The following is a 25,177-nucleotide window of genomic DNA, read 5'->3' on the forward strand; positions in this document are numbered from 1 at the left end:
CTTAAGTAATCAAACAGCGATAACTTCTTGCCTTGATTGTGCTAATGCTTTATATAGAGGCCTACCTAGTACACTGGTGCACAAAACCCAGACGGTTGAAAGCACAGAAGTGTAATCAATGTATGATCTCCTTGGAATAACTACTTGTCAAGGCCCAAATTACTTTCAAAGTTGCCTGTCTTATGGTCGAATACTTTCCAGGGTTCTCAAAACTATCACAAACAAAAATCATTGCATATACCGCCCAAAGGGCTCCCAGAGTCTTTAGCCGCACTACCAAATTTATACTAAGATCTAGAGGCAAACATTGTTCTTCATCCCAAGCCTTCATCTGGAACAAACTCCCTGATCCCATTTGGGTCTTCAATGCTTTTTTCACTCAAAAACACCTGCTCAGGTGACATTTGTTAAAGCAATGAAGGTCCTTAGCACTTATTGATTAATAGTTCGAAGTGGACTGAGCTGCTTTTGCTATCAGTTGCTACCATGAACGTCAATAAAAGAGATACAACAGAGGAGATATAGTTGTCCTTTGCAATCTCCAACCAACTGCAACTTTGCTACAAAAATTACCCAAATCATTTTAAAATATTGTCGACATATGAAATACTGGGGGACATTTTTATTCCATACTTTTGGATGGCGAACCATGTAAAGGACAATATTAAGCAGATGAAAGGAGAGGGCAGTACTCACTTGTCCGAGAGTGCACTCCATGCCACCCAGAAAGTCTGCATCTTTCAGTCCGTTGTGATTGCTGCTGATGTCGTGGACTTCAAACCGCAGTCGTTGAACCTCCTCAAAGTAAAAATCTACTGTAAACACTTTAGAAAATATGGGGTTTATGCAGGTCCGGATAACCTCTGTCCTGTCAACCTGTTGAAGGTAGAAAAAGCCACTGTCACTTAAGATGCCCATCGACAACAATGAGGTCATTCACGTGTATGGGATTTAGAGGCAACAAATTATGGCATTCTACCAAATAACGTCTCAATACTATCACGCTAGAATAAAGTTGCAGGCAAAATATCAAGGATCGAGAAAGTAAGTAAGTGTACGTAAGTATAGGTATACTTTCCTTAACTCCTCATATATGTACCTTGGCCAGACCATGCGCTGACCCTTCTGCAGGAGTCCAACCCCTTCGGGCACCCAACTCCTCGCCACACACAGACTTTGGCCATTCGTGGCTTGGGTGCCTGCGGCCAGGCCCTGCACTCAGTGCCCCTGGACGCTTACCCCCCAGTGCGCACAGCTGTGTGCATCATGGGGTTGGACGGAAGGCCTGGCAGCGCTATGTTTTCACGCATGGCTGACTATGTCGTGTAACAATTTATAGGGTGTCATTTTAAATAAGGCAGACCTTCTGACTTTCTTAAAGGGTCAGAACACAAACGAAATTCCTTTGCGCGCGCTGCATCGCAAAATGCGATGCAGCGCGCGCAACGAAATTCGTTTTATTTATTTAAATGTGTACTTACCTCCGTTCATCCATATTCCGGTGTTTACATTTCCCCACCCTGCCCCTCGCCCTCCCCGCCTCACCGCCCCACGGAACTCCCTCCACGGACCGCTACTGTAGGTTTGGCTAGCCGTCTGAGGCTGGCCAAACCCACATGCACAGTGAAGCTCTCTCCAACCCCAGCTGCATTGCTGGGGTTGGAGAGAGCAGGCACAGGCTCCTTGTCTGTACTGGAGCGCAAATCATTGGCGCCTAGGCCAATCCTGAAGCAGCTTCAGGATTTACCGCAGTGCAGGCTGGGAGCCTGTGTCTGCCTGCAGCGGAGAGGAGCAGAAGAGCGCAACACGATGCTGGAAGGCAGCAGGCAAGTTCTGCACATAATTTCTTGAGATTTTAGCCCTTGATACTTTGCCCACAATATTTAGGGATGGGAGAAACTCTCAGAGTTTCACCCCACGGAATTTCACAGATACATAAAAAACAGCAAAGTTTCACCAATGGGCGGAAAAAATGCTGCTTGTGCTGCAATTTAGCACCGGTAGCATGAGCAGTGCTGAAAATCAACATGAACGGCACCATCCTTTGCGCAAGAGCCTGCGACCATTCCAGTTGATTTTACAGCCACTCGAGTAGAAAATCTACTTGCGCTGCACCAAATTTACTCAAACGGCATCCCTCTCTGACCGTGACTGCTCACGCCCGCTGGCATTAGAAAATGGTGCTGGAAAGCTCCATGGTGTGTGGAAATCACACTAGAGGCCTGCAAATTTCGCTCGCAAGCGCACATTGTGGAGCTGCGCGAATGGCAGAATAATTCCACCATGCAATGATTGGTGGAATTTGACAGGAACTCCACGTTACAAGCATAACATGGAGGTATCCAAATTCCTCCCATTCTGCAAGCAGAATTATGATTCTACCCAGACCTAATGATATTCTGGTAGCATGATATCATTGAGACGATATTACAACATGCAACCAGCAAGTTCAGGGCTGGATATAATGTACAGTAAAAGTAGAAGAGATTAGACTATAAGGAACACGTTTTATGGGTGAACACTGGCATCACCTACCACATAGGAATTACCTAGGATTACCACATAGGAATGTCCACATTTCTGATCCTGAGCACAGAATAGCTTCAAAAAGTGGTCTTTGTATGCTAAAGTAACTACTTCTATGGGCGTAAATAATGGGCATCTAAGGGCAAGAGATGCTACCCTGCCTGCCCTTGAGTACCATTGAGTTGGGTAACAATAAACATCTGTTATTCAGTGCCAAGATACCCTTGTATGAACTTGCACCTTACAAATACATGTTATGTCATGTTTTTACTCCTGGCACAGCTCTTCCTATCCCAGGGGTTAGGGGTCAAGAAAGCAGTGGCAGACACAGAAAGTCAATGAGGCCTTGCTGACTCTCTGTAGATGCCAGTCCTTGCCTCCACCCCCATCAGAAGCTAATATGATGCAGTTTAGAGGCTAACGGAGAAACAGGCTGTCATCTCTGTGATGCTGTCCGTGCTATGATAGTGGGTAATGTCGCTTAATTTTACAACATACAGTCACTTACTTATTTTGATAATAAGTAAAAGAAAGATTTTGCCAAAGATAAGCACTCGGATTAACCATTATATCCAACTCAAAGTAGATAGGATCCCAACGGAGGACCTGATTCACAAAAGGTAAGCTTAGACTGTTGTGTGCGAGTCTCCGCACGTGAAAAGACCTATCTTTTTTATGTGCGGAGACTCCTCACTAGTAAAGATACTACTCATAAACCCCTTTGTGAATAGCAAACAATAGTAAACTTACACAAAAGTGTAAATTCACCTTTGTGACCTAGCTCCTGAAATTATTACCTGATAAAAGTTTATCCACCAATAAAGCGTTACTGAATTGTAGCATGCTTTTTGTATAATTACAAGATTACGAACTTGGCACGCACGTCCAGAGAGTAAAAATGCAGTGAAAAAGATAGGTGCTCAACCCAGCAGCATTAAAATACAATTCTAAAGTATAAAAACAACACATATGCCACTTGCAAATAAAACCCAAAGGGAAGATGACACCTTGTGGTGTTAGTACACATGCAGGTGTGCAGTAGTCACAAGTTAGGGCCTGCCATTGGCTGATTTTCTAACCAGCTCCTGCCACTTGACTTCGGTTTTTCTGGGTCAATTTAGTGACCAAATCTACTACTGGAAGGATTGTGAGCAAAAGAGTAGCACGCCTCCCTGAAGCAAAGTAACGCAAGGCAGCGTGACTTAGCAAATCCAGAAATACATTTTACGTTGGGGTTGCGTCAAAACAGTGACGCAAACCTGATGCAAAATGTTAGTGAATCTGGGCATAGTTTTGTAACTAGACCAAGGGAGCTGAGGGCGGAGGAGAGGAAGCGGTTTCCTCCAGTGATCCGGAATACCATTTTATAGCTCCTCGGAAATCACCATCATGGAGCGTCAAATCGCTTTGGGATTCCTCTGGCATTATTGCAATAAACCTAGCTGAATTTCCTCGCACATGCTGGCGCTGGATAACATTGAGACAGAGCCCCAGGGAGAGACTGGCCACAAAGGCGCCATTTAGGTTGCGTCTTACATCAGGGAAGCTTTATTCCCACCATCCTTCTTAAGACGCGGCCATTCTTCAAGATTTTTTTCATTAAACTTTCACAGAGGAGTTGTCAAAAAAATCTGACGACTGGCAACTGGATTCATTTGTGAAAATTACAAACGTGGGCTTGAGTGCACTTTGAAGGTGTTCAGCTGCTGCTCGCAGTTTGTCCGCGCAGTCATTGATCACTGTCACCGTTTGCCATTGTAAACTGACAGCCTGTTGGCTTCGTTCCTTTGCCTCAGTTTTCATGGTGTGACGCAGCGGTTCCGACGCCCCGGAAGCTCCCGCCATTACTTATTCAAATCGATTAAACAGCCGCGGTCCATGCAGGTAAGAGCAGCGGGGCCGGGTGGGGTGGATTTCGACAGACGCCATTGAGGGAATATAATAAATAATTAATTTTCCCTTGTGTTCGTCTGTCGAAATCCCCGCTACCCAGCCACACTTACTCGCTGTACTAGTTAGTTAACTGGCCACGAGCAAGTGCACTCGGGCCCCTTTATTAGCCGGTTCACATCACTCGTGACGCCGGTGACGGATGGGTGTGGGGTGTGTGTGTGTCCACTCCCAGAGGGGAGTGGCTACTAAAACAGTGCCTGTCGAGACACTAGAACGTGTCTCGCAGGACACAACACCGCCCCACCGTCCCACCGCTCTTACCTGCACGGGCCGCGGCTGCTATTAAATACAGAAGCCTCAGTCCCTGTGCAAGCGTCACTTTGTTAATACACGTGAGGATTAAAATGCAACATACCAGGGCACTCTCATTAGGGGATGCTGAGTGTGGGCATGTACAATGGAGTCAAAACGTTCCTAGTTGTGCTCAAGCAAGTTGAGGGGAACCTTTCACAAATAGTGTCTCTGACAAAATGTTTTTTCCTAATGCCAGGACTGCTACTCTTCCAGCAGATGTCAGGTGAGTTGTAAGAATACCAAAAGCTTTGACTCTGGCTAGAGTCAGTGTTAGTTGTCTCACAAATGACTTCTAGCACAGTTGCAGCACATACCAAAACTCATGAGAAATTAGCTTATATGAACAAAACAGGTTAACTTGTTACCTAAATAAAAAAGCCAAATGTGATTATATATATACATTTCCATGTGTTGTAATATTTGCAGCTTCACTACTGTTATTTCTTGTTGTTTGGCACAATACTATATTTTCTTGAGCGTGCGCACAGACAGAAAGAAAGAAGCAGACACGCACACACATGCAGGCAAACACACAGACATAAACAAACACTCACACAAAAGCAGGGGCGGTGGGTGAGATTTTCAAGTGGTGGGGCGCAAACGAATTAGCATACAGCACCGTACCGAGCGAGCGCAGCGAGCGTGCCCGAACCCCAAAAGGGGGTTTGGGGGGGTTACCCCCCCCCCCAAGAAAATTTTGAAAAAAAAGAAGAAAAATCGTGCATTTTCAAGCAAATTTGAGAAAGCAGGAAGGTTAATAAAGCAATTGTGAAAGTGCAGTTATTACATTAATAGATGGCATAACATAGGTAGCTGCTTATTCAGTATTACCACAGAGCTTCATACATTCTGTCCTATTATGCTCAGGTGCTGAATTCAGACTATAAGACTCATGGAAATCTCAGCTCTAAGAGTAGAAGAAGTTGCACAGCAGTGTAATGGTTGCCAGGCTCGTTCCGCAGGAGCGTCAGGAACTTGAAGAAAAGTCCACAGTCTTCCCCTACGGCCTTCCGACTCTATTAGACTCTAGAGTAACGAATGGCACGCAAGGGGAAAACAGGGAAACAAAACAAGGCACATTCTAATTTGCTCATAGAGGCTACCACCAAATGATCCCGAAAACCAGTCACAAACAAGCACAATTCAGGCCCCTAAGCTACACTTACAAGACATTACAAAACACTGTCCCAGCATACCTCAACAATTGAATCTGCTCTTACAAACCTTTCAGGCACCTCTGCTCGTCCAGACTCCTACTTGCACACAGCTTACCCATAGAGAAAATCAAATCTGGCAGTCAAGCCTTCTCCTACATCCCTCCTAAAGTATGGAACGACCCGTTGATACATGTTAGAGACTCCTCCTCACTTTTTGAATTTCGTAAGAAGCTAAAGACTCGGCTTTTCAAGTAGTCCTACTTCCTAGGTGTGGCTAGACATAACATGATAAGACAGGTTTAAAATACTGTTCGATATGATTCTAGTTTTTTCTTTTCTTCAAATCAGGCAGCCATTATAGCCTACACAGTAGTTGTCTACAAATCATTAAGATCGCTGGTTTGATGTAGTTCCTATATATTTTAAATCATGCACTATTACAGTTTTACTTCATTGCAGTTTTTGGCCTTAGGTTTAGGAAATATTTATGTACATAGCCACTCAGACACCTTCAGCCAGTCTTAGCGTTTTGGGCAAAAGTGCGTACTTACAATTATAGAAAGCGGAACATTAAGTCCCACAATGCAATTTGCTCTGCTAAAAGCCCCTGCTGGCTGAAGGTGTTTGTTGTACATGATGTAGCCATTTGCAGCTAATCAGTCTTTCTGCCACATTATGGCCTACTTCATGGTGGTGTTTTTGAAGGGATCAGATGCATAGGAAGTTACATTTCCTCTACCATCATGACATGAGACATAGCATCGCCCTTCTCTCACTTTGGAGTGACAGCACTCATCTCACACTCTAGAGTGTGTGAAGCAAATCCGTCTCTAGAAAGTGAAGTGAGTGAACAGGATTTTCTACTTTGTCCCCTTTCCGAGGACATACATCATCTGGGATGATTTTCATTCCTACTTTCAAATAATGTGAAACCGTTTTCATCTACTTCTGCCACACTGAAATCTGAAAGTGGCGGTACTCAACTTAACAAAAACCATCCTTCAGTCCATGTTTATAAAGTAACATAAATGCAATTAATGGGAGAGAGGGAGAGAGGGGTGTGTCTGTGTGTCTGACAAGTGGCAGTATTTCATGTAGCTGGAGCACATTTTCGAGTTGGGGTGTGGACAGCAGGATAGATGGGCTGTGGACAGTGGGATTGATGAGCAGTGGACAGCAGGATAGATGAGGTGTGGGCAGTGGTCTATGTGCGCTTTGGGGCTGCAGAACAATGGGTCGTAGACAAAAGGATAAACAAAATTCAGCGCTGTAGGATTGTTGAGTTGGGGGACTGTAGAATGACGGAATGTAAACATTGGTGCACATGTGCTGTGGGCAATAGGATAGATGAATGATGGGACTGTAGGGTAGTAGTAGTATTATAAGTTTACTGCATTAATCAAAAGATTACAGTAAAAAGATATAAAACACCACGGTCAGTACAAGTATAGGGAATTCAGTAAAATAGATAATGATATTTTAAAATCAAGTCATAAAATACAGTTTACTAGCATCTGGACCCAGATGGATACAATTCAGAATAGAGGCATTATATCTATATCACAGAGTTAATGATGTGTACACCTTGTCTAAAAATTTCATTTTTGCACTATTGTCCTTGAGGCTATCGCGGTTTCTAGCGGTTTAAACAGTAAATCTCATGTTTTGCCCTATTGAAAATCCCTGGAAAAAGCCTTATCCTGAATACACCCTTCATGTCCAGCCAACCCTCACTGTGCATGGCCTCGAGTGTTAACCGCGGGGTCTGATCTCTGGCCAGGGGGCCTGTCCCCACCCTTCATTAAAAATATATATATATCTTTTATTAATTTTTTCAATACAATTAAACATACATTCCCATATGCATCATACATGTTAGAAGAAATGTTGTTATGGTCTTGTATACATAAAGTCGGGTATTACCATTATACAGTTGTAGCCATAGGTACAATCACAGCGTGTGTGTCTATATATTTGTGAAGAATATTATATTCTCGTGTTTACCTTGTGCACGTGGCTACCTCTGCAGACAAACAGCGCTTGCATAACACGAGTGCACAGTTTCACCCGATAACGTACGGGTACATTTCACACATATAACACATATGGAAACTCTGCAAATAGTAACACATCAGCGATGTTCGTGAACATGTATGAAGGTGACAGATATTATTATTTTCAATGGAAAAACCGAAAACGAAGGAAAAAATAACAGGGAGATGAAACATGAGACCAGCAGTGAAGGCAGTGTGAAAGGGGCCGTCTAGAGTGTGCTGTGACAGGTCGCACTGTTTGTGGTGAGGCGGAGCTGCGTTTCATGTTTTGTGCATGACCGGAGGAGTGTCAAAGTTTACTTGTGCGGAACGTGTCTCATGCAAGTCCGGGCCATGTCACGACAGATGCTCCAGGTTTCATCAATGCGTTGGGTGTGGTGGAATCACTGAGTGCTGTTTCCATCATTATCTCCTGCCTGCTGCGCGGAGGCGTGTGTACCGCAGCGTTAGGATGTGTGCTTTCAGGATGCCATGCCATCCCTGGACTGCGCTGTTAATGCCTTTAATGATACGGTGGGAGCGAGGGTAATCGTGAACCGCTGACTCCGGGGAGGGTGGGAGTGCTCCAGAGTTTGCACTTTGCGCCCCCTCTCCAGCCAGTACTACACCTGCAGGGACCATTCAGGCTTGCTGATAATTAATTAATTCTCTAGAGGTCATCAGAAGACGCATCCTACCTGTGTGTCCTCCCAGGCGTGAAGAGATGGAGCAGCAGGCCCGATGCACACCGTCCACGAGTCACGACCACGAGGCTCAGGCGACGCGAGTCAGTGAAGTGAACCGTTACCGGATCCGAGTCATCCGACGCACGCTTACCTTACGTCACGTGCTGCGCGGTGACCGGCCAATCCTGGCGCAGTGGCGTTGCATGCAGCGCCAAGATTGGCTTGGAGGGCACAGTGACTGCTCGCCCTGTCGCCCTTTTGCTGCCAGCGCTGCCGCCAGCAGGTCCTGCACCCCCCCCCCCTACTAGCTAATGGGGCCGGCGTGGGTGCGCATGCTCAGGCAAGTTGCTGCCCGAAGCATACATGCGGGGGAAAAAAAACGTTTTTTTCAAAGACCTGTCAATCATCATTCAAATCAATCACCAGCCAGCCCGCACCCCCCCCCCCCCTGCACACTCCCGATAAAGTCGGGTGCTGCCCGGCGCCGCCGGAATAATTTTGGTGCTGCGCTAAAGTAAATGGTAAAACATTTATTTTAATTATTTAACCGTAGGGCAGCCGCGGGTCCACGCAGCAGGGCTGGTGGGGCTACGCCCCTACGCCCCAATGGACGCACCGCGGCCGCACAAAAGACTCAAGTGGGATTAAAGCAGGGGCGTAACACAGGCCCCCAGCAGACCCCGCGGTGCGGGGGTCCTCAAGCTCCAGGGGGGCCCCCTCAGCACAGCACTCTTGCCGGAGAGCTCTTGATTGAGCCCGGAGGGGGACCCTTAAGGTTCCTTGCAGGGAGGCCCCCTCAATTTTCGTTACGCCAGTGGATTAAAGCCATTTTAAAACTGCTTACCTCCCCATGACTTTGTTAATTGCCACTGTCACTGGGCTGCCTGGATTCCTGTGTTTGCACAAATGCTCACAAGTGTGTCTGTGATTGGCAGCACAGGGCCTGGATGGATCCTGCTCTGTCAAACACAGCATGATGGTGAATAGCCAGAAATTATGCAAATGAGCCCACACTGAGTGGTTTAGCGGGGACTCAGCTCAGGGTTTCAGAAGGGCCTTGGCTGTCAGAGACAGGTTTCACTTTGACAGCCTAGTGCTCACCAGTGCTTGCAGCCAGAGAGCCTACCTTCAGTACGGGTACTCTCCTCAGCACTAGAGAAGTGCCGATGCTCAGAGTGATGAACATAAGAAGTGCCTGTACTCAGGGCCTGGGCCAGTGCTTAATTTGTAAAGGAATGAGTAGCAGGGCTCTCGTCGGAATACCACTGCCGCTTGCATCACACAATGCTGACAATGACAATACAAACACAGCCACTAACCATCACAAGCAGCTGTTGTTGTGCTCATACCTAAATGAGCCGGACAGCGCCACCATGTGTCAGACTGTCATAAGCCCCAGTGCTGGCAATTAGGTGCCGGTGCTGAGCACCGGAATCCAGCGGCTCAAATTAAGCACTGGTACCGGCTCATTTAAATAACTGGGCTTGCGTGATCTACACAGAGAAAGGGCTAACTGTATGCCCCACTCTGCCACAGGCAAGGCCACTGGAATTATGCATCAGGGGAAGACCAACTATGATGGCAGGATTGACTAAATTATGCAATTATTTGTCCTAGTGCAGCACTTTTTGTGATAATATTACCTCATTATTTTGTCATTTTTACACATATTAACACTATCTGGGCAAATGTTTCAAATTGACAGAAATAAGCAACAGAAAGGTGACCAGTTAACCTTTGGGAAGGGCATTCGACAGCCCAACAAGGGCGTAATAGAGGCTCCCATAGCCCCCGCAATGCTGGGAGGCTCCGCAACATTATTAATAACGTTTGATCCATTTGAGGCAGAAACATTTTTAACTCTGGAGTTTATACAGCAAATGATGGATTAAATGGCAAATGTAGCAAATCTATAGTTATGCAGAAAACATTGTGTTGTACTTACACTTCCTGCTGCTCAGCCAGTATGCATGAGTATGTGTGTATGGAATGTTGGAATGCGTGATGACTGTGTAGAATGTTGGTGTGCCTGGTGGACTGGAGGAATGACAGTTGGAGGAGTAGGCTGAGCAGCAAAGAAGCAGCTCCTGGTGGGATCTTGAATTAGCCTGCTTAACATATTTACTTGGGATCTTGAGATCCTGAACTTGTAACTACCATCTTGAACTAAGTTGTAACTTATCAATAAACTTCTACTTGAACCTACCTCGTGACTACAATCCATCTTTTCTACATTGGCGACGATCTGGAAGAAACCCTGCGTGACAAGACTACTGAAGGTTAAGATACTGATATTTTTATCGAACTGTATGGATTGAAGAAACTACTCGACGAAAAGAAACTTAAAAATCAAGGAAAAGAACGCCCTCGTAAATCCCACCAGTGTCCTTCACCATCTGGACAGCCTACCCAGGGCGCTTCACATTCCTTATGGCTTTATACTTCAAAATAAACGGATACATCGCTGATCAGTAGACATCAAGGTCTGGCATATTTTTTATGTTGGCTACATTATTGGACTTTCAGAATTATTCGGAGACAGTGGTTAAGAGCACAAAATGTATGGCAATGTTTTGATCAACTGTTATCAACAGAAGACACGGTTGTGAGGAGTGTTTAAAGTGACGCTTTGGGTGAGGCGAGATCTGCACAGCGAGCACTTTGTTTAAGGCGTGATTAACGCGACGCTTTGGATGAGGCGAGATCCACACTGCGAGCACTTTGTGTAAGGAGTCCTTGGTGCGGTGCTTTGGGTGAGGCGACAACTGCACTGTACGGTATTATTTTGTTTTTGTCTTTGCTTCCTGTACCGAAGGCATGAGGTTATGGACAGATGGAGGTAAGCCCAATTTTTGAATTTCATTGTGGGCCCCAGCCGTTTTCCCCTACATGTGACAGTTCATCGACCAATTTAAATCACTACATCGCGCGCTCGCCTTGTGTGTGGACATTGCGCGTGCAGCCTTACCGCGTTCCTGTGTCCAGCGAAGCTGCTGTGCTTCCTCTGTGACGTTTGCTGGTCTCCGAGGTTCTAATGCATTACGCTTTGCAGCACGGTGGTGCCGGGAGCCATCCTGCACGGCGTCACCGGTGCGTGCCTCCATTTTCTGTTTGGCGCTCTCCTTCGTGCCCAGCAATTTCACGCACAATGTGATGTCTGCCAACCACGTTTCTTTTGCGTGTCAATAAAGTTATTTTGACCGTTGACTCCATGCAACACCGAGGAATTGGATTGCTGTCAGCTTCATTATCTTGCTCCGTAGCTCTTCGCATTCTTTCAAAGTTAGCACTCTTGCGCTGTGCTCTCGTTGTGATGTCCACGTTCTTTACAGCATATTGACAGTTTTTGTGAACACTGATGTTTTGAAGTCAAGCCACGCTACTCACCGGAAATGTCTAGATGAGGCGAATTGGACTTAAATCGGCGTGGGACAGTTCGTGCCTTTTCGGGTGAGAGAGTTCGCTCACCGGCGTTTGTTCTTCCTTTCTTATAGATAGTCATCTGCCATGAGTTTTGAACTACGATTTAATTTGCTTGTAATGGCTTATGTTTTGTTTTAATGACATTCTAAGGTGTTTGACAAGTGTGTGTAAGGGGAGGTGTACTTCAGTTTCATCTTATTTAGTACACCAGGTAATCTGTTATTTACACTGTGTTTTGTTCTATCTTTACTCATATTTTAATTGAGTTGTTGCATATGTGGTATGCATTTAGTGTGAGCTTTATTTGCTAATGTTATGGCCGATCTAGTTATCTTCAGGGCACTATGCTTAGATGTTTCCTTTAGGGTAGTTGTGTATTAGAGCTGGTCTCTATATACTTGTTTTTATCTTTCGGTGTGGGTGGTGCGCACACCCTTTACACTGATTTCACCTTTTACAGCACGTGTGCCTAATTTTTGTGAAGATTGTTTGCCTAGTAGTGTGGGTCGTTTACCCATTTTACACTTGCATTACCCGTATAATTTCTAGCGGTGTGGGTTACTTTTCCTTTACACCTATATTTTTGTTTTGTTTTCCCTGCATACTTGTGCAGTTGGTGGTTTAGCCAAGTATTGTAACATGTAGTGCGCAATGGGCAGTGTACCCTTTTCTTAAATTTTTAGTGCGCATTGGGCTGTGTTTCCCATACATTATATATTTTGGAGCGCAATGGGCAGTGTATCCTTTTCTAAAATTTATGGTGCGCAATGGGCCGTGTTCCATATATATTATATATATTTTGTTTGTTTTTGGTGCGCAATGGGCAGTGTACCCTATAATTGTTTGTTTCGTACGCATTTGAGTAAATGCATTAAGTTTGCCATAGTGTTCCTTATATGGTTGTGGCGTGTAGAACAGTGTGATTGGTTTGGAATTTACACTCCGCGGGTGTCCTCCATTCTCCAAGTCCTACCCTTTGCCCTCTTTTGTGCGTGGTGTGTTGAAATGGGTGACTAGTTTGGGTTATATACTTTATTGGTATCAACTTTTCTCCAAAACCTGCACAGTATTTCCATGCTAAAATTGAATTTAATATAGTGGTTTAGAGGATAGCCTTCTTCCTATTCTCGTTTTCCATCTGAAAATCTTATTTCCATGTGAATTGCTAATATGTTTCCCTCTTTATCTCATATTTGCAGTTTCTCATTTATTCCAATTTCTCGATTCTTCTTCTTTATGTTTCCAAGGGAAGGGGATGTGCTATGTTATGTTCGTTTTTTCTCATTTGCACTCTTTTCCTTGCTGTATACTTTCACTCACTTTTCCATTCTCTGTTCTTTTGCAATACGTACCTATTTTCTTGCAGCTTCAATGTTCTTCCTCATCTTGCATCCTTTCTTCACCTAAAATATTCTTTTGGTTGCAATGTTTCAACAAGCCCTCTGCATATGGGTGCTACCCTCTTAAAAGCTTGTTCTGTTTTTTAGTTCGTTGATTTCTCAAGGGAAGAGGATATGTTGTACTTACACTTCCTGCTGCTCAGCCAGTATGCATGAGTATGTGTGTATGGAATGTTGGAATGCGTGATGACTGTGTAGAATGTTGGTGTGCCTGGTGGACTGGAGGAATGACAGTTGGAGGAGTAGGCTGAGCAGCAAAGATGCAGCTCCTGGTGGGATCTTGAATTAGCCTGCTTAACATATTTACTTGGGATCTTGAGATCCTGAACTTGTAACTACCATCTTGAACTAACTTGTAACTTATCAATAAACTTCTACTTGAACCCACCTCGTGACTACAATCCATCTTTTCTACACATTGTTGTCGCAAAATCGTGCAATTCCAGTAGTCCTGACCATAGGTAATTGTAAGTGTCAATCACATAATGATCAGTCATTGGTTGGTTATATCGGTCATGATGTGTGGAGCTGTGTTTGTTTACCAGCATACACCCACTTCATTGGCATGTCTTTGTGGTGAAGGTTGCATCCTTTTTCTGTGCACATTGCTGGTATGGCTGGATCTTGCTCCCTCTCTGTCCATCCTCTCCTTTCCTCTACCCTCCCCTTCCCTTAACCATATCTTATTCAGACATTTGCCACGTTCTGCCTCCTAAGTCCTTGAACCATAAAAGGCTGTTTCAGAGGCAATTGGCTTGTCCTGAGACAGGCACAGAAGTCTGCAGAGCCTATATCCAATCAGAGTTCTTGAGTGGGAAAAGGGTGGTGCTTAATTTGAGCCGGTGATTTCTGGTGCTCGGCACCAGCACTTAATTGTCAACAGTGGAGCTTATGACAGTCTGACACATGGTGGAACTGTTTGTCTGATATAGAGTCGAGCACAACAACAGGTGGACATTAAATCAATATACCTTATGCATAGTATCTGCCTTCCAAGCCATTCCTACAGCTTTGGGGGCCTGAAATAATCTTAATTGTCACACTTGTAGGGTTTCCTGGTTAGTAGTTGTGTTGGTTCTATTACAGCTTGTTTACTTGGAAAGTAGTTATGATGTGTAAAAGTGGTCTGGCACCTAGCAGTAGCATGATTATTAATAATCACACTTATCCTTTGCCTTGAATGAACCGCCTTTAAAGAATGGTAATTTGTTTTTCAGAAAGCGCACTGGACGAATGAATCCAGGGCTGGTCCAGCATGGCTACCGCTTGGTGTCAGACCAAGCGTGCATATTATAACAACTTTCCCCTCAAGCAAACTGGATACTGTACCCACTGATCTAGACACATCCTGGACTGGATGACCAACTCGGGTGCCTCTTAGAATTTTGCATTGTGGTTCGAAACATCGACAAATTCTACTGTGGACAGTTTCTTAAATTTGATTGTGGATTTCGCCACTTGTTTTACAAGTGTCGTAGACATCATCACAGTGTCCCTATCAGTCACATGTGTATATTGCTACGTGCACACCATACGCTCACTTTATTCACTTGCACTGCGCTGTCACTTAATAGCAACACCTAGTTAAGTTACTTTATTGATATTATATGAATCCTAGTTATTCAAGAACAGAATTTCTGTCTAAAAAATATTAAAATACACGAAACTCATTACAAATCTTACTCGTAAAAAGGGTTCTTTACAACTATTGCAGTGGATGTCAAGGGCCACCTTTCCCCCACAAGGACCACTTCTGCTGATAATAATTCAGGACCTGATAGGCATGCTGTTCTTTTGTCACCCTCCACTATAGCTGTGTTGTATCATTGTGGCCTTGCCCTCCTCACCCATCTAGGCCCTCACACATTCAGCAAGTCCTCTATCCAGGCACGCACTCACCCCATTCATTCACCCAAAAGGGCACTTAGTCCCCCATCCATCCATGCACTCTCTTGCTCATCCAGTCATCCATCAGCCCAGTTGCTCATCCATCCATGCACCCACTCATCCACTCCTTCATCCAACCATTGACTGATCATCACCCACACCCACTCCACCAATCCACAATTTCAGTTACAAAAAAGTCAGATCTATTCTCATGTGAAAAGTCTGTATTATACAACACTTGCCGGTGATGGATTGCTGTTTTGTAGCAGCATGACAGCCATAGGAATTGAAGGGTCATACTGTTGCCAAATATAGTATCAATCTGAGTATCCATCTCAGAAAACTAAAAGCCTGATTCTGTGCTTCTTGGGTTGAAATCTGTAACCTGAAATGTACGACTCCCAGGATCAGTCTAAGGAAATGGATACTACAATGACATGATATGACTAATTTTGTAAAAGAAGCGACCCTGGGAATTCCATGCTATTCGGATCAAGTTTTATAAATGATGTGACATGGAAGCCACCATATCCTGATTTCATTTGAAGGTTGCCACTGAACAAAATTGGGCGGCTTGCGCTCGGGATAGCAGCCTCTCTCCTGGCCCACGCACCCCCTGAGATACGCAAATTACAGACAAGCCATCTTCCGATTCACATGGCCCTACAGCAGGGGTCTTCAAACTGTGGGGCACGACCCCCAGGGGGGGCCATGGAGGGATACAAAGGGGGTCGTGCATTCCCAGTCACACTTTTGCCCAGGCCCATATGACTGCAAGGGCTTCAGCCCCCCCTCCTCCCCTGTCGTGTGTCTCAGCCTGGGCTGCTGCAGTGCAGCTCGAGCTGCTGTGGGCTCGGCTGGGCAGTGTCTGGAGTCTTATCTCCGGCACACCCGAGTTTTTCACGGGTCTTTAAAGACAATTGGCATATTGGCATGCCTTTGAAAACGGGTTACCGAGGCTTATCTTTTTTTTCTGGTTCCAGTACCCCCGGGGCCCCCACTCTGCCTATTCCTTACATTTATATTTTACATTTACTGCTGTAGTGTGAGAATGCATTTAATGAAAAGGAATATAAAGTAGGGTTGCCAAAAGAAAAATGCTAGCTGTGTACTGTTTAAAGAGCCAGCAAAGACCTCCTCTTGACACTAAATAGAGTTATAAATAAAAAAGTATGTATTCATTTGTTATGTGACTTTTCTGTCTTTGTTCTCTTTAATTATCAGTCATGGATCATTGAGGCAGCCCTAGAACACAATTAAAAGTGCTTTCTATTTATTTTTGCTGTTCTAAGTATGCACAGATAAGTGCTGAAAATACAGCTTTAGGTGACTGCTTATTTTTGTACTGTCGGGGCCATTAAAATAATGAGCTGGTAACCCTAACCATAGGACTGGAATTTTGTTCCAGGATCAGCATATTATTTATTTCCTCCACCATCGATCCCCAATTAATGCCATAATAGCAACAGTTTAACTTGTATCTGAAACCCTACGCCGCCGTCAAAAACATGCTGAGTTACTTTATGTGTCTGAGAATGCACCCTGCATTCAGACAACTCACTCCTCATTCTCGCCTTTCACTTTCACGCTCATCCTGCACTCACAGCGATCACAATGCACTCACACTGATCACCATTCACTCACACCATTCACCCTTTCACCCTGCACTCACAGTGATCACTCTGGACTCACAATGCACTTACACTGTTCAATCTGTACCTCACCCTGCAGTCACACGAGCACACTACTCACCCTGCACTCATGTGACACTTGACTCCCCTGTCCCCCTCACTGCTCAATCTGCATCTCACTCAAACAAGCACATCACTAACCAGGCATTAATTCGTCCCACTCTGCACTTACATCCGCACCCAAATTCATATGGTCACCTCTCTCACCCTAAAGACACTCCTCTCACCCTACTCTCACACTGTTGCATTGCTCACCGTGCACTCACATGGGCACTCTTGTCACCCACGCAGTACAGAGGGTTAATGTGCCTGCTACAAAGAACATTTACCATGCAGATCACAGAACTGAGTGTGAGTAAACTAGGAGTAGCGCTATAAAAAAAAAAAATGTCAGAAAGGTGCTATAGAGAGATGAGGTGCATTGTTGGTGAGTGGTAGTGAGGGAATTCATGGAGAAGGTGGAAACAGGGGGAGGAGGCACCAAAAAATACTGTTGCACCGTCTGCGACCAGTGCTAGGGCCAGACCCGGCTGGGAATGTTAGTCCCCCCGCCCCCGAAGTTCGGGTCTAGTGGCTCCCCTGCTTCTGCCTATCATTATTATTTACATTTGTAGAGCGCTACTGTTACCAAAAGGTGTCCTGGGGCTAATAACCATCTGCTGCCTGAAGGTAAATGAGAAACACACAGACGGGGAAGGAGAAGCAGCAAATGGGGTAACCTACAGAGCATTGAGCCAGGTTTTTATATATTCCTAAAGGATAATAGATTCTTGGTGGAGCAAAGCAAAGGAGGGTGCGAGTTCCATAACTGCGTGGCCTGCACCAAAACAGCGAGACAGACAATTCATGCCTTCCTGAATTAGGGAACAATAAGCAGAGTGGCACAGGCCCAGAGGAGCATAAGGGTCCGACACGTGAGGAGAGATGAGAGGACAGCAAGGGAGTGAATGAATTCGATTGAAGAGGTCCGGGATGAGGAGAAATGTGAAGTGTCGAAGGAAAGTGCGGACACACAAGAAGTGAGTGTGAGCAAAAGGTGAGGGCTTCTGCTAAACTGTGAGAGAAGATAGCTGAGAGATGATCTGTGACCTAAAAAGATAATTTGATGCGACATGGGTGAGGGACAGCAGCGATAGGGGAAGAGAGGGAGTACTGGGGTGAGTGCTGAGCAGGGATTAATTTGTACTAAAACATGTGCCAGGAACCTCGCCAGTAGGCCACTGCAACGTTAACCACCCACCCATTGCCTTGCCTGTGCGGCCAATGACAATACATATGCAACTACCAACCATAACACTGTACAAGTCTGACTATTCAGACTATTTCAAGCCCCCAAAGCTATAAGAATGGCATCGCTGTCAGGAGTTTCTGGTTTTTAATGTATATTGAAATATTAAACAGCTGTTCTGTTCATCTCTAAATTACACAAACAGAGCCACCATGTGGAAGACTGTCATAGTGCCAGTGTGCCAAATTAGGTGCCAGTGCGTAGCACCAGAAACCACCTGCTCAAATTAGGCACTGGTGCTGAGGTAACAGGGCAGAGGGACGTCGGTTCAAGAAGGTGTGGAAGAACAAAGGGGAGATGTGAAAGATGAATCGGGGAACTGGAGAGATGTAAGATGCAAATAGACAAAAATTTGAATGGAGAGACTTGAGGTGAATGAGAAGTGCTGCGAGCACAGGAGGTGACTGGTCCAGAGTGGCCATGAGATAAATGTGAGAGACTGTTAGAGATGAGGGCAGTGAAAAGACAGAATGGCAAGAGGTGATTAAAGGTGAGGTGGGAGGTTGAATGGGGAGAGTTCAGAAGGGGTGAAAGAAAATGGCCTGCAAAGTGAGAGTGGGATCCGGGTTTGGGAGAGGAGAGGAGAGAGGGATGGAAGGGAGGGGGTGAGAGGAAAGCAGCATGGGTAAACTGCTTAACTCTCCGCAGGACCGCCAGTGTTTTGAGGTACCCCTGCTGCTCCCGGCCAGGGCCAGGTGAGCTTCTAATGTGGCAGCACGTTTTTCTGCAGAGTGGAATGCCCTTCACAAAGGTTGTCTAGACATCTTTCTGATGCTATTTGCTGTATTTTGGTTATAAACTGGTACTGATGGGTTGAAATCTTTCCTCGGTGTTACTGTGTGTAAAAAAAGTCAAAATAAAAAAGCAATGCTATCCCAAAATACGCGATTCCAATAGCTGGGGGTATACCCATCAATTACCCTCCCGTTACCTGGGTAAGGAAAACACAATATAAGAAAAAATGGTATGGAGGAACAAATAGAACAATATTTTTGAAACAAGGACACTTTTAATTATCCTTTCATATGTGTATAAATTCACATCTCATATTTCTTCATTTTTTGCTGGGCATTTACAAAAGACACATATTTTCAAAACAAAACCCTATGTACATTTAACGAAAATACGCTACTGTCCTACAACAGATTTTCGATTATGGATCCACCTTTCAATAGTGTGGACACCCCAGAGGGCATATACATTGCATAAGGAAATCAGTATCTCCACAGATTCAAAGGCAATGCAAAGTTGTTAAATCCCCACACATTCCAATTTTTTAGGGTCCCTCTGTGAAATCAAAATGTCGACGCGGTCGCGTTTCAGCCAATCAATTCCTTTTGGCCTCTTCAGGACAAGGAAAACAGCAGCAATATACATAAAAAGAAGCACACTCAAATAACATATAAATTACATAAATCCCTCTATGCTCGCCCATATATATACAGGTCCTTCACCCCAAACGTGGAAAGCAAACCAAAGAAACCACCGCAAGGAAGGAAACACCAAATTTTGTGACCAAAAGACTTACTGAATATATCTATATATGTGTACATCTCCAAAAAACTCTCTAAATCAAAGAGCATGGTGATTAAGACACCTCCACCAACCGATATCACGTATACGCGCTATGAATCCAGATACTCTAAGGGGAGTTTATCACGAGCATATCAGAGAGCCTCTATCCAAGAATAAACGGACTGCTCGACTAACCTTAGGCTGATATCGACGCTCAGCATATCGGAAATACTAGGAAGGAGTGGGGTACTTGGGGTCCAACCCCTCTGCCAAATCTATAACAAAAATAGTACGATGACTGATCTCAGTCACGTCCCTCCAATGACTCATGGTACTAACTCGGGCTGCATTCTTCATACCTTATTCGAACCTTAACTCGGCCCCCTGTCCTTGTTTCGAAGTTCCAAGGAAGCCGTCCGGCGTGATTACTCGCTGGTTCAAATACTACCGGACGAACGGAAATACAGTGTAAGTCCGAAGGTACTATTGGCTCAATGTATATTACGCTTAAAGAACGTCTCTTAATCGAGTTTGCTTAGCTTACTTCTTTACCATCTCCTAGAATTCTATCCCGCATCCGTCAGTGCTTACTTTCTCGCTACACGAGTGGATTTTCAGAGAAAGACTGAGGGGGACTTATTTCCTGGTATGGAAAGTAACAAGGGACTCAAAGGCCTCCAAAGGGAAGAGGAACAACGAATCAGCCATATTGGAAGGGACCAACGTATTTACGAGCTCCTCTCAAATTTCAAGTTGTCCATCCGCTATTAGTTGTACTCCAGGTGCCCACGAAACTATATACAATGTGCAAACAATACTAAACAAATACTAATAGAAATAATATATTAACTGCCAACACTTTTTGTAGTGAATCATATAAAGGAAAACACATATACAGGACATGTTGAATCAGAGAAAATACCACCCATAGTTTTTTCCAGTGTGCGAAAGGACAGAGTAGGAGGAACCTGTAAACATCAAGGCTCACAATCTAAAAACACATATTCATGTGTACATATATACACAGTGTCTGTACATGTAGAGTAAACTTCTAACAAAGTCTAGTGCATTTGCTCATCCCTGCATTCCAGGTCTTGATTCTCAGATAAAGCTTCTACTGTATCAAAGGCCAAATTTCGTCCTTATCATTTAGTCCGTCTATTGCTGTCTGATATTTTTCAATAAACCTCGCCTCCTGACGATTCAAAGTGTTTTGCAAAATGGTTTTGTTCATAGGGCGCATAACTGCCAGAACGGTCCACCTGAATTCATCCTCATCATGGCAACTTTCCACAAAGTGCTGGACCAATGGGGCACCTAGAGTTTTACACCGAATCCGTGATTTATGTTGCTGAATACGAAGTTTTACAGCTTGGGTTGTTTGGCCAATATATGTTTACTGATTTCCTTATGCAATGTATATGCCCTCTGGGGTGTCCACACTATTGAAAGGTGGATCCATAATCGAAAATCTGTTGTAGGACAGTAGCGTATTTTCGTTAAATGTACATAGGTTTTGTTTTGAAAATATGTGTCTTTTGTATATGCCCAGAAAAAAATGAAGAAATATGAGATGTGAATTTATACACATATGAAAGGATAATTAAAAGTGTCCTTGTTTCAAAAATATTGTTCTATTTGTTCCTCCATACCATTTTGTCTTATATTGTGTATCCCAAAATACGCTGCATCACATAACATTATTTACATGTTCTTCCCACTCAATTTAGTCAAACCTGTCGTGTAATTTGGTCCTCACCTGCCTCATAATTCCACAAGCCCTGCCTACAGGTTTAGAAATTTTTGTCAGGAGGGGGTCCTTACGCCTGAAAATGTTGACAGGGGGTTGTCGGCATCCAAAACTTTGAAGACCTCTGCCCTACAGGATCAGCGATAATATTTCCTGTTGCCTGCTGGGACAAGGACACCACTGATGGACAGCCATTCTCCATCACAGGAAGTGACGTCAAAACCATCACCAGGATTCGGACCTGCGACTCTTCTGGTGAGCGTTCACTGTCTCTACTGAGCGCACACTGTTGTCAGTTCACCACGCACGCATTTCTTGCTGAGGAGGAGTGTCCCAAATTACTTCCTGGTATCATCTTTATTCGTAGTCCCACTTGCCCTCATCCCAGTCGTTATTTGTGAGGTGCAGACTCGCCTCGAGACAGGAGTCTCCAAGAAAAGGATGTAAAAGAAACCCATCTGCCCACTACCATGTGCCATATATAGACTGACATTTCCGGCATCCTCCTGACATGATACGACTCAACAAAGCCCAAACCGTCCAGCGAAAGATGGGAACGCTGTAATAACCTACCTATGTGGGTCCTCCCAATCCCCATGGACAAGGCAGGGGTACACACCTAAGCTCTGTCAGACTTACTGTAAGCATTACTCCCCGCTGACCAGCCACCAGTGTTGCATGGAGAGTGACCACCACACTCAAGGTCCTTACAGTCATTGGCTCCAGTCCTGACCTTTCCATCTACAAATGATTGTTTTCAGCTGTGCCAGTTAGTTGAATGGAAACAAAAGAAGACTACGTCAGCCAGAATGCTTTAGGTTATCACACAAATGTCTGGGACTGGACAGTGTATCCGCAGTGACCTGGAAGGAGGTTGTCACCCTCGGTGCTTAACTTGTAAAATAAGTGCTGGTGCCCAAAGTTTTTCTCAGAAGCCTGCAGCCGGTTCTGATGAAGGTTGGCACTGCTGAATACCAAGGGAGCAAAGTCTTGATTCCACCTCAGGACTCTTCCTTCCCCCAGCATGCACTCGCGGCTCCATTGCTTCACTCCTGCAGGTTCATTTTCATGCATGATTTCCCCCACTGTCCCTATTGTTCATCTTTCTCTCCCTTCTCCTTTCCTCCTTTTGTTGTTTTTCTTTTTTCTGCTGTAGGTCAAAGTCTGAAGAGGTAAAATAAGTGTCGGTCCCCGACACTAGTGACAGTGGCCCGACCTCCAACCACCGGCTCAAATTAAGCATTGGTGACCCTCGTTGCATGGCTGGGGTGCGTGTGCTGTCCAGTGGGCTTTGGTTGTGTAGATCTCAATCAGGTTGGCTGTGGTTTACTTCCCAGTGACTCGTTGTCAAAGCCAAAACCACGCACTAAAATTGTGCTGCCCTCCATCGCATGCCAAAGGATGTGTTTTTTGTTTAGTTTTATGAATCATTGATTTGTATAATCCTTGCATGGTGTGCCATTAAATATAGCACAGAAAACATCCTCTAAGACTTCACAGGTGGTTGTATTCTCTCGTAATCGTTTCTGTGCGCTTGGCAGATGTTATCCTCGCTGGAAACTTCTAGAAGCTTCCCTGGAGCGCGCGCTGTGGCGTGCATTGCATCGGGAGTCTTGTAATGCACACAGCTCTTAGCAGTGTTGCATTAGCGCGTGAACTGTGGGGTGCTCGCTCTGGGCGTCGTGTGCAGCACGTGTTCACACTGCACAAAAGGTGTTGGTGCCATTTGGCAACCACAGAACAGATGCCACGGAAGAAGCGTATTAAAGGACTCCTCTTAAAAGCGGGAGTGTTGCCGAGGGCATTTTACCCATCTGGACAAGGAGAGGACGTGCTACATCCTTGTGTGTCACCTCCAGGAGAGGACTGACAGCAGGACGTGCTGGCTCTGTGGGAGAAGGCATTGGGCTGCATTTGACGGACGCCTGAAGATTTATAATACGCTCCGTAAACAGAAAAAGCGCTTCGACGCCTCGTCAGCGGTAGTACGCGCTATACAAATGCAATTACAATACAATACAATATATACTTAGAGACTGTCAGTCATTGGCACAAGAAATGTACATCTTGTGAGCCAACGCACTACAATAGAACTGCCTGGGTTATAGAGCTCACACACACACACACACACACAACACACACACACGCACACGCTGTAGTTATAAGAATGGTACCATTTATACATTTATACCATGTCAGCGAAAAGATTGTGGCCCAATAAATTTAGCTACAGCAACCACATTAACATATTTATTGCCAGAGTGCAAGAGTTAAGTCCCAGTCTATTAACAAAACAGAGCAAAATGACAAGTGGAAATCCATTTCCTGCTGCTGACTGCAGGTCACATTAGCTTTACACAGCGATACAACTCTGCCAATAGGCACACTGCCTCCTCTGTGATTTTAGCACTCTGCAAGATTTGAACGCCTTGCAGTCAGGTTTTGGGTGTATGCCAAGTTACAAAGACAGCGACATCATTCACAAAGTAATCCCGCCCAGCACCCCTGCTTATCTTGCAGACAAGCTAACAATCCCTCGTGATTTTCAGGACATCTACAGCCAGGAAACGTCCAGACTAGGAAGGGTAACAAAAAAAACACAAGGTAACAAGCCTGCTCCATTTTTGTAGCCAGGATCTGAAACAACATCTCCGTGTCCATCGGGCCTGCCCCAACGCTGCCCCAACATTGGAATGAGTTGAAGACGCACCTCTCTCAAGAACACTACATCACAATGCATTTGGCGTCCATAAAGCAGCTACTTCTCCTACGCTATGCTAGGGGATTTGTAGAGCGCATGGCGACCCAAAGGCATCCTAGTGCTGAAGAAGAAAGAGAACTACTCCACTACGGCCAGAAGTTTAGAGGATCAAACCTTGAAAAGCCCGTTCTGATTTTTGAAAACTCAGCTCATTGTTGTTGTGTTTTTTTTGCATCTTTTATATAGCGAGAACTCGACCGGAAGGTATTGGAGCGCTGTACATGAGCACCGCATTTACATTACATATTCAGGCACGGGAGATTAAGTTTTTTGCCCAGAATCACAGGATGTGGACGCAACCCCGACCGACCACATCCTCTCCCCATAGTTCATAGACTGAATTACCAAGGGGAGGGTGTTCCAAAGTTTGACTGCACTAAAGCAAAAGGACCTTCCTCCACTTGTATGTCTCTTGCTAGGTGTGCATTGGTTGATGTAAGAAGCCTTTAGGGGTAGTAGCAGGTAACCAATTGGCATAAAATAAGGGGGACGTGTGTATATAAGGCTCTGTGTGCTGGGCACAGGGGTTTAAATTCAATCCTTTGGGCAAGAGGTAACCATTGACGATCAATGAAACCCTGTCTAGCTGACTCATACCTGGGTATCCCTAACAGCCAGCGTGCAGCAGCATTTTACGCAACTCGTAGGTTTTTTTAAGAACTGCCTTACGTAAAGCGAGTTGCCGTAGTCCAGGTGTGAGAGAATCAAGGCCTGGACTACCAGCCTCCTCGCGGGCTGAGGGAGGAGAGGCAGAATCTTGCTCAACATACGCATGGTTCCATAGGAGGTAGCAGACAGTGTAGTAACCTGGGT

General features: G+C 45.0%; 1 protein-coding gene across 2 annotated transcripts in view; it reads right to left on the reverse strand.

Moving 5' to 3' along the window:
* Positions 1 to 25,177, reverse strand: part of CPNE4 (copine 4) — a 1,366,646-nt gene that overhangs the window by 762,646 nt on the left and 578,823 nt on the right. For both annotated transcript variants that reach the window (XM_085630665.1, XM_085630664.1), the window contains exon 3: positions 697 to 876. In XM_085630665.1, coding sequence (XP_085486791.1) covers positions 697 to 876 — 180 coding nt within the window. The remainder of the gene's footprint in view (positions 1 to 696; positions 877 to 25,177) is intronic.

Source organism: Triturus cristatus, chromosome 10, assembly GCF_964204655.1.
Source record: "Triturus cristatus chromosome 10, aTriCri1.1, whole genome shotgun sequence".
NCBI lineage: Eukaryota > Metazoa > Chordata > Amphibia > Caudata > Salamandridae > Triturus > Triturus cristatus.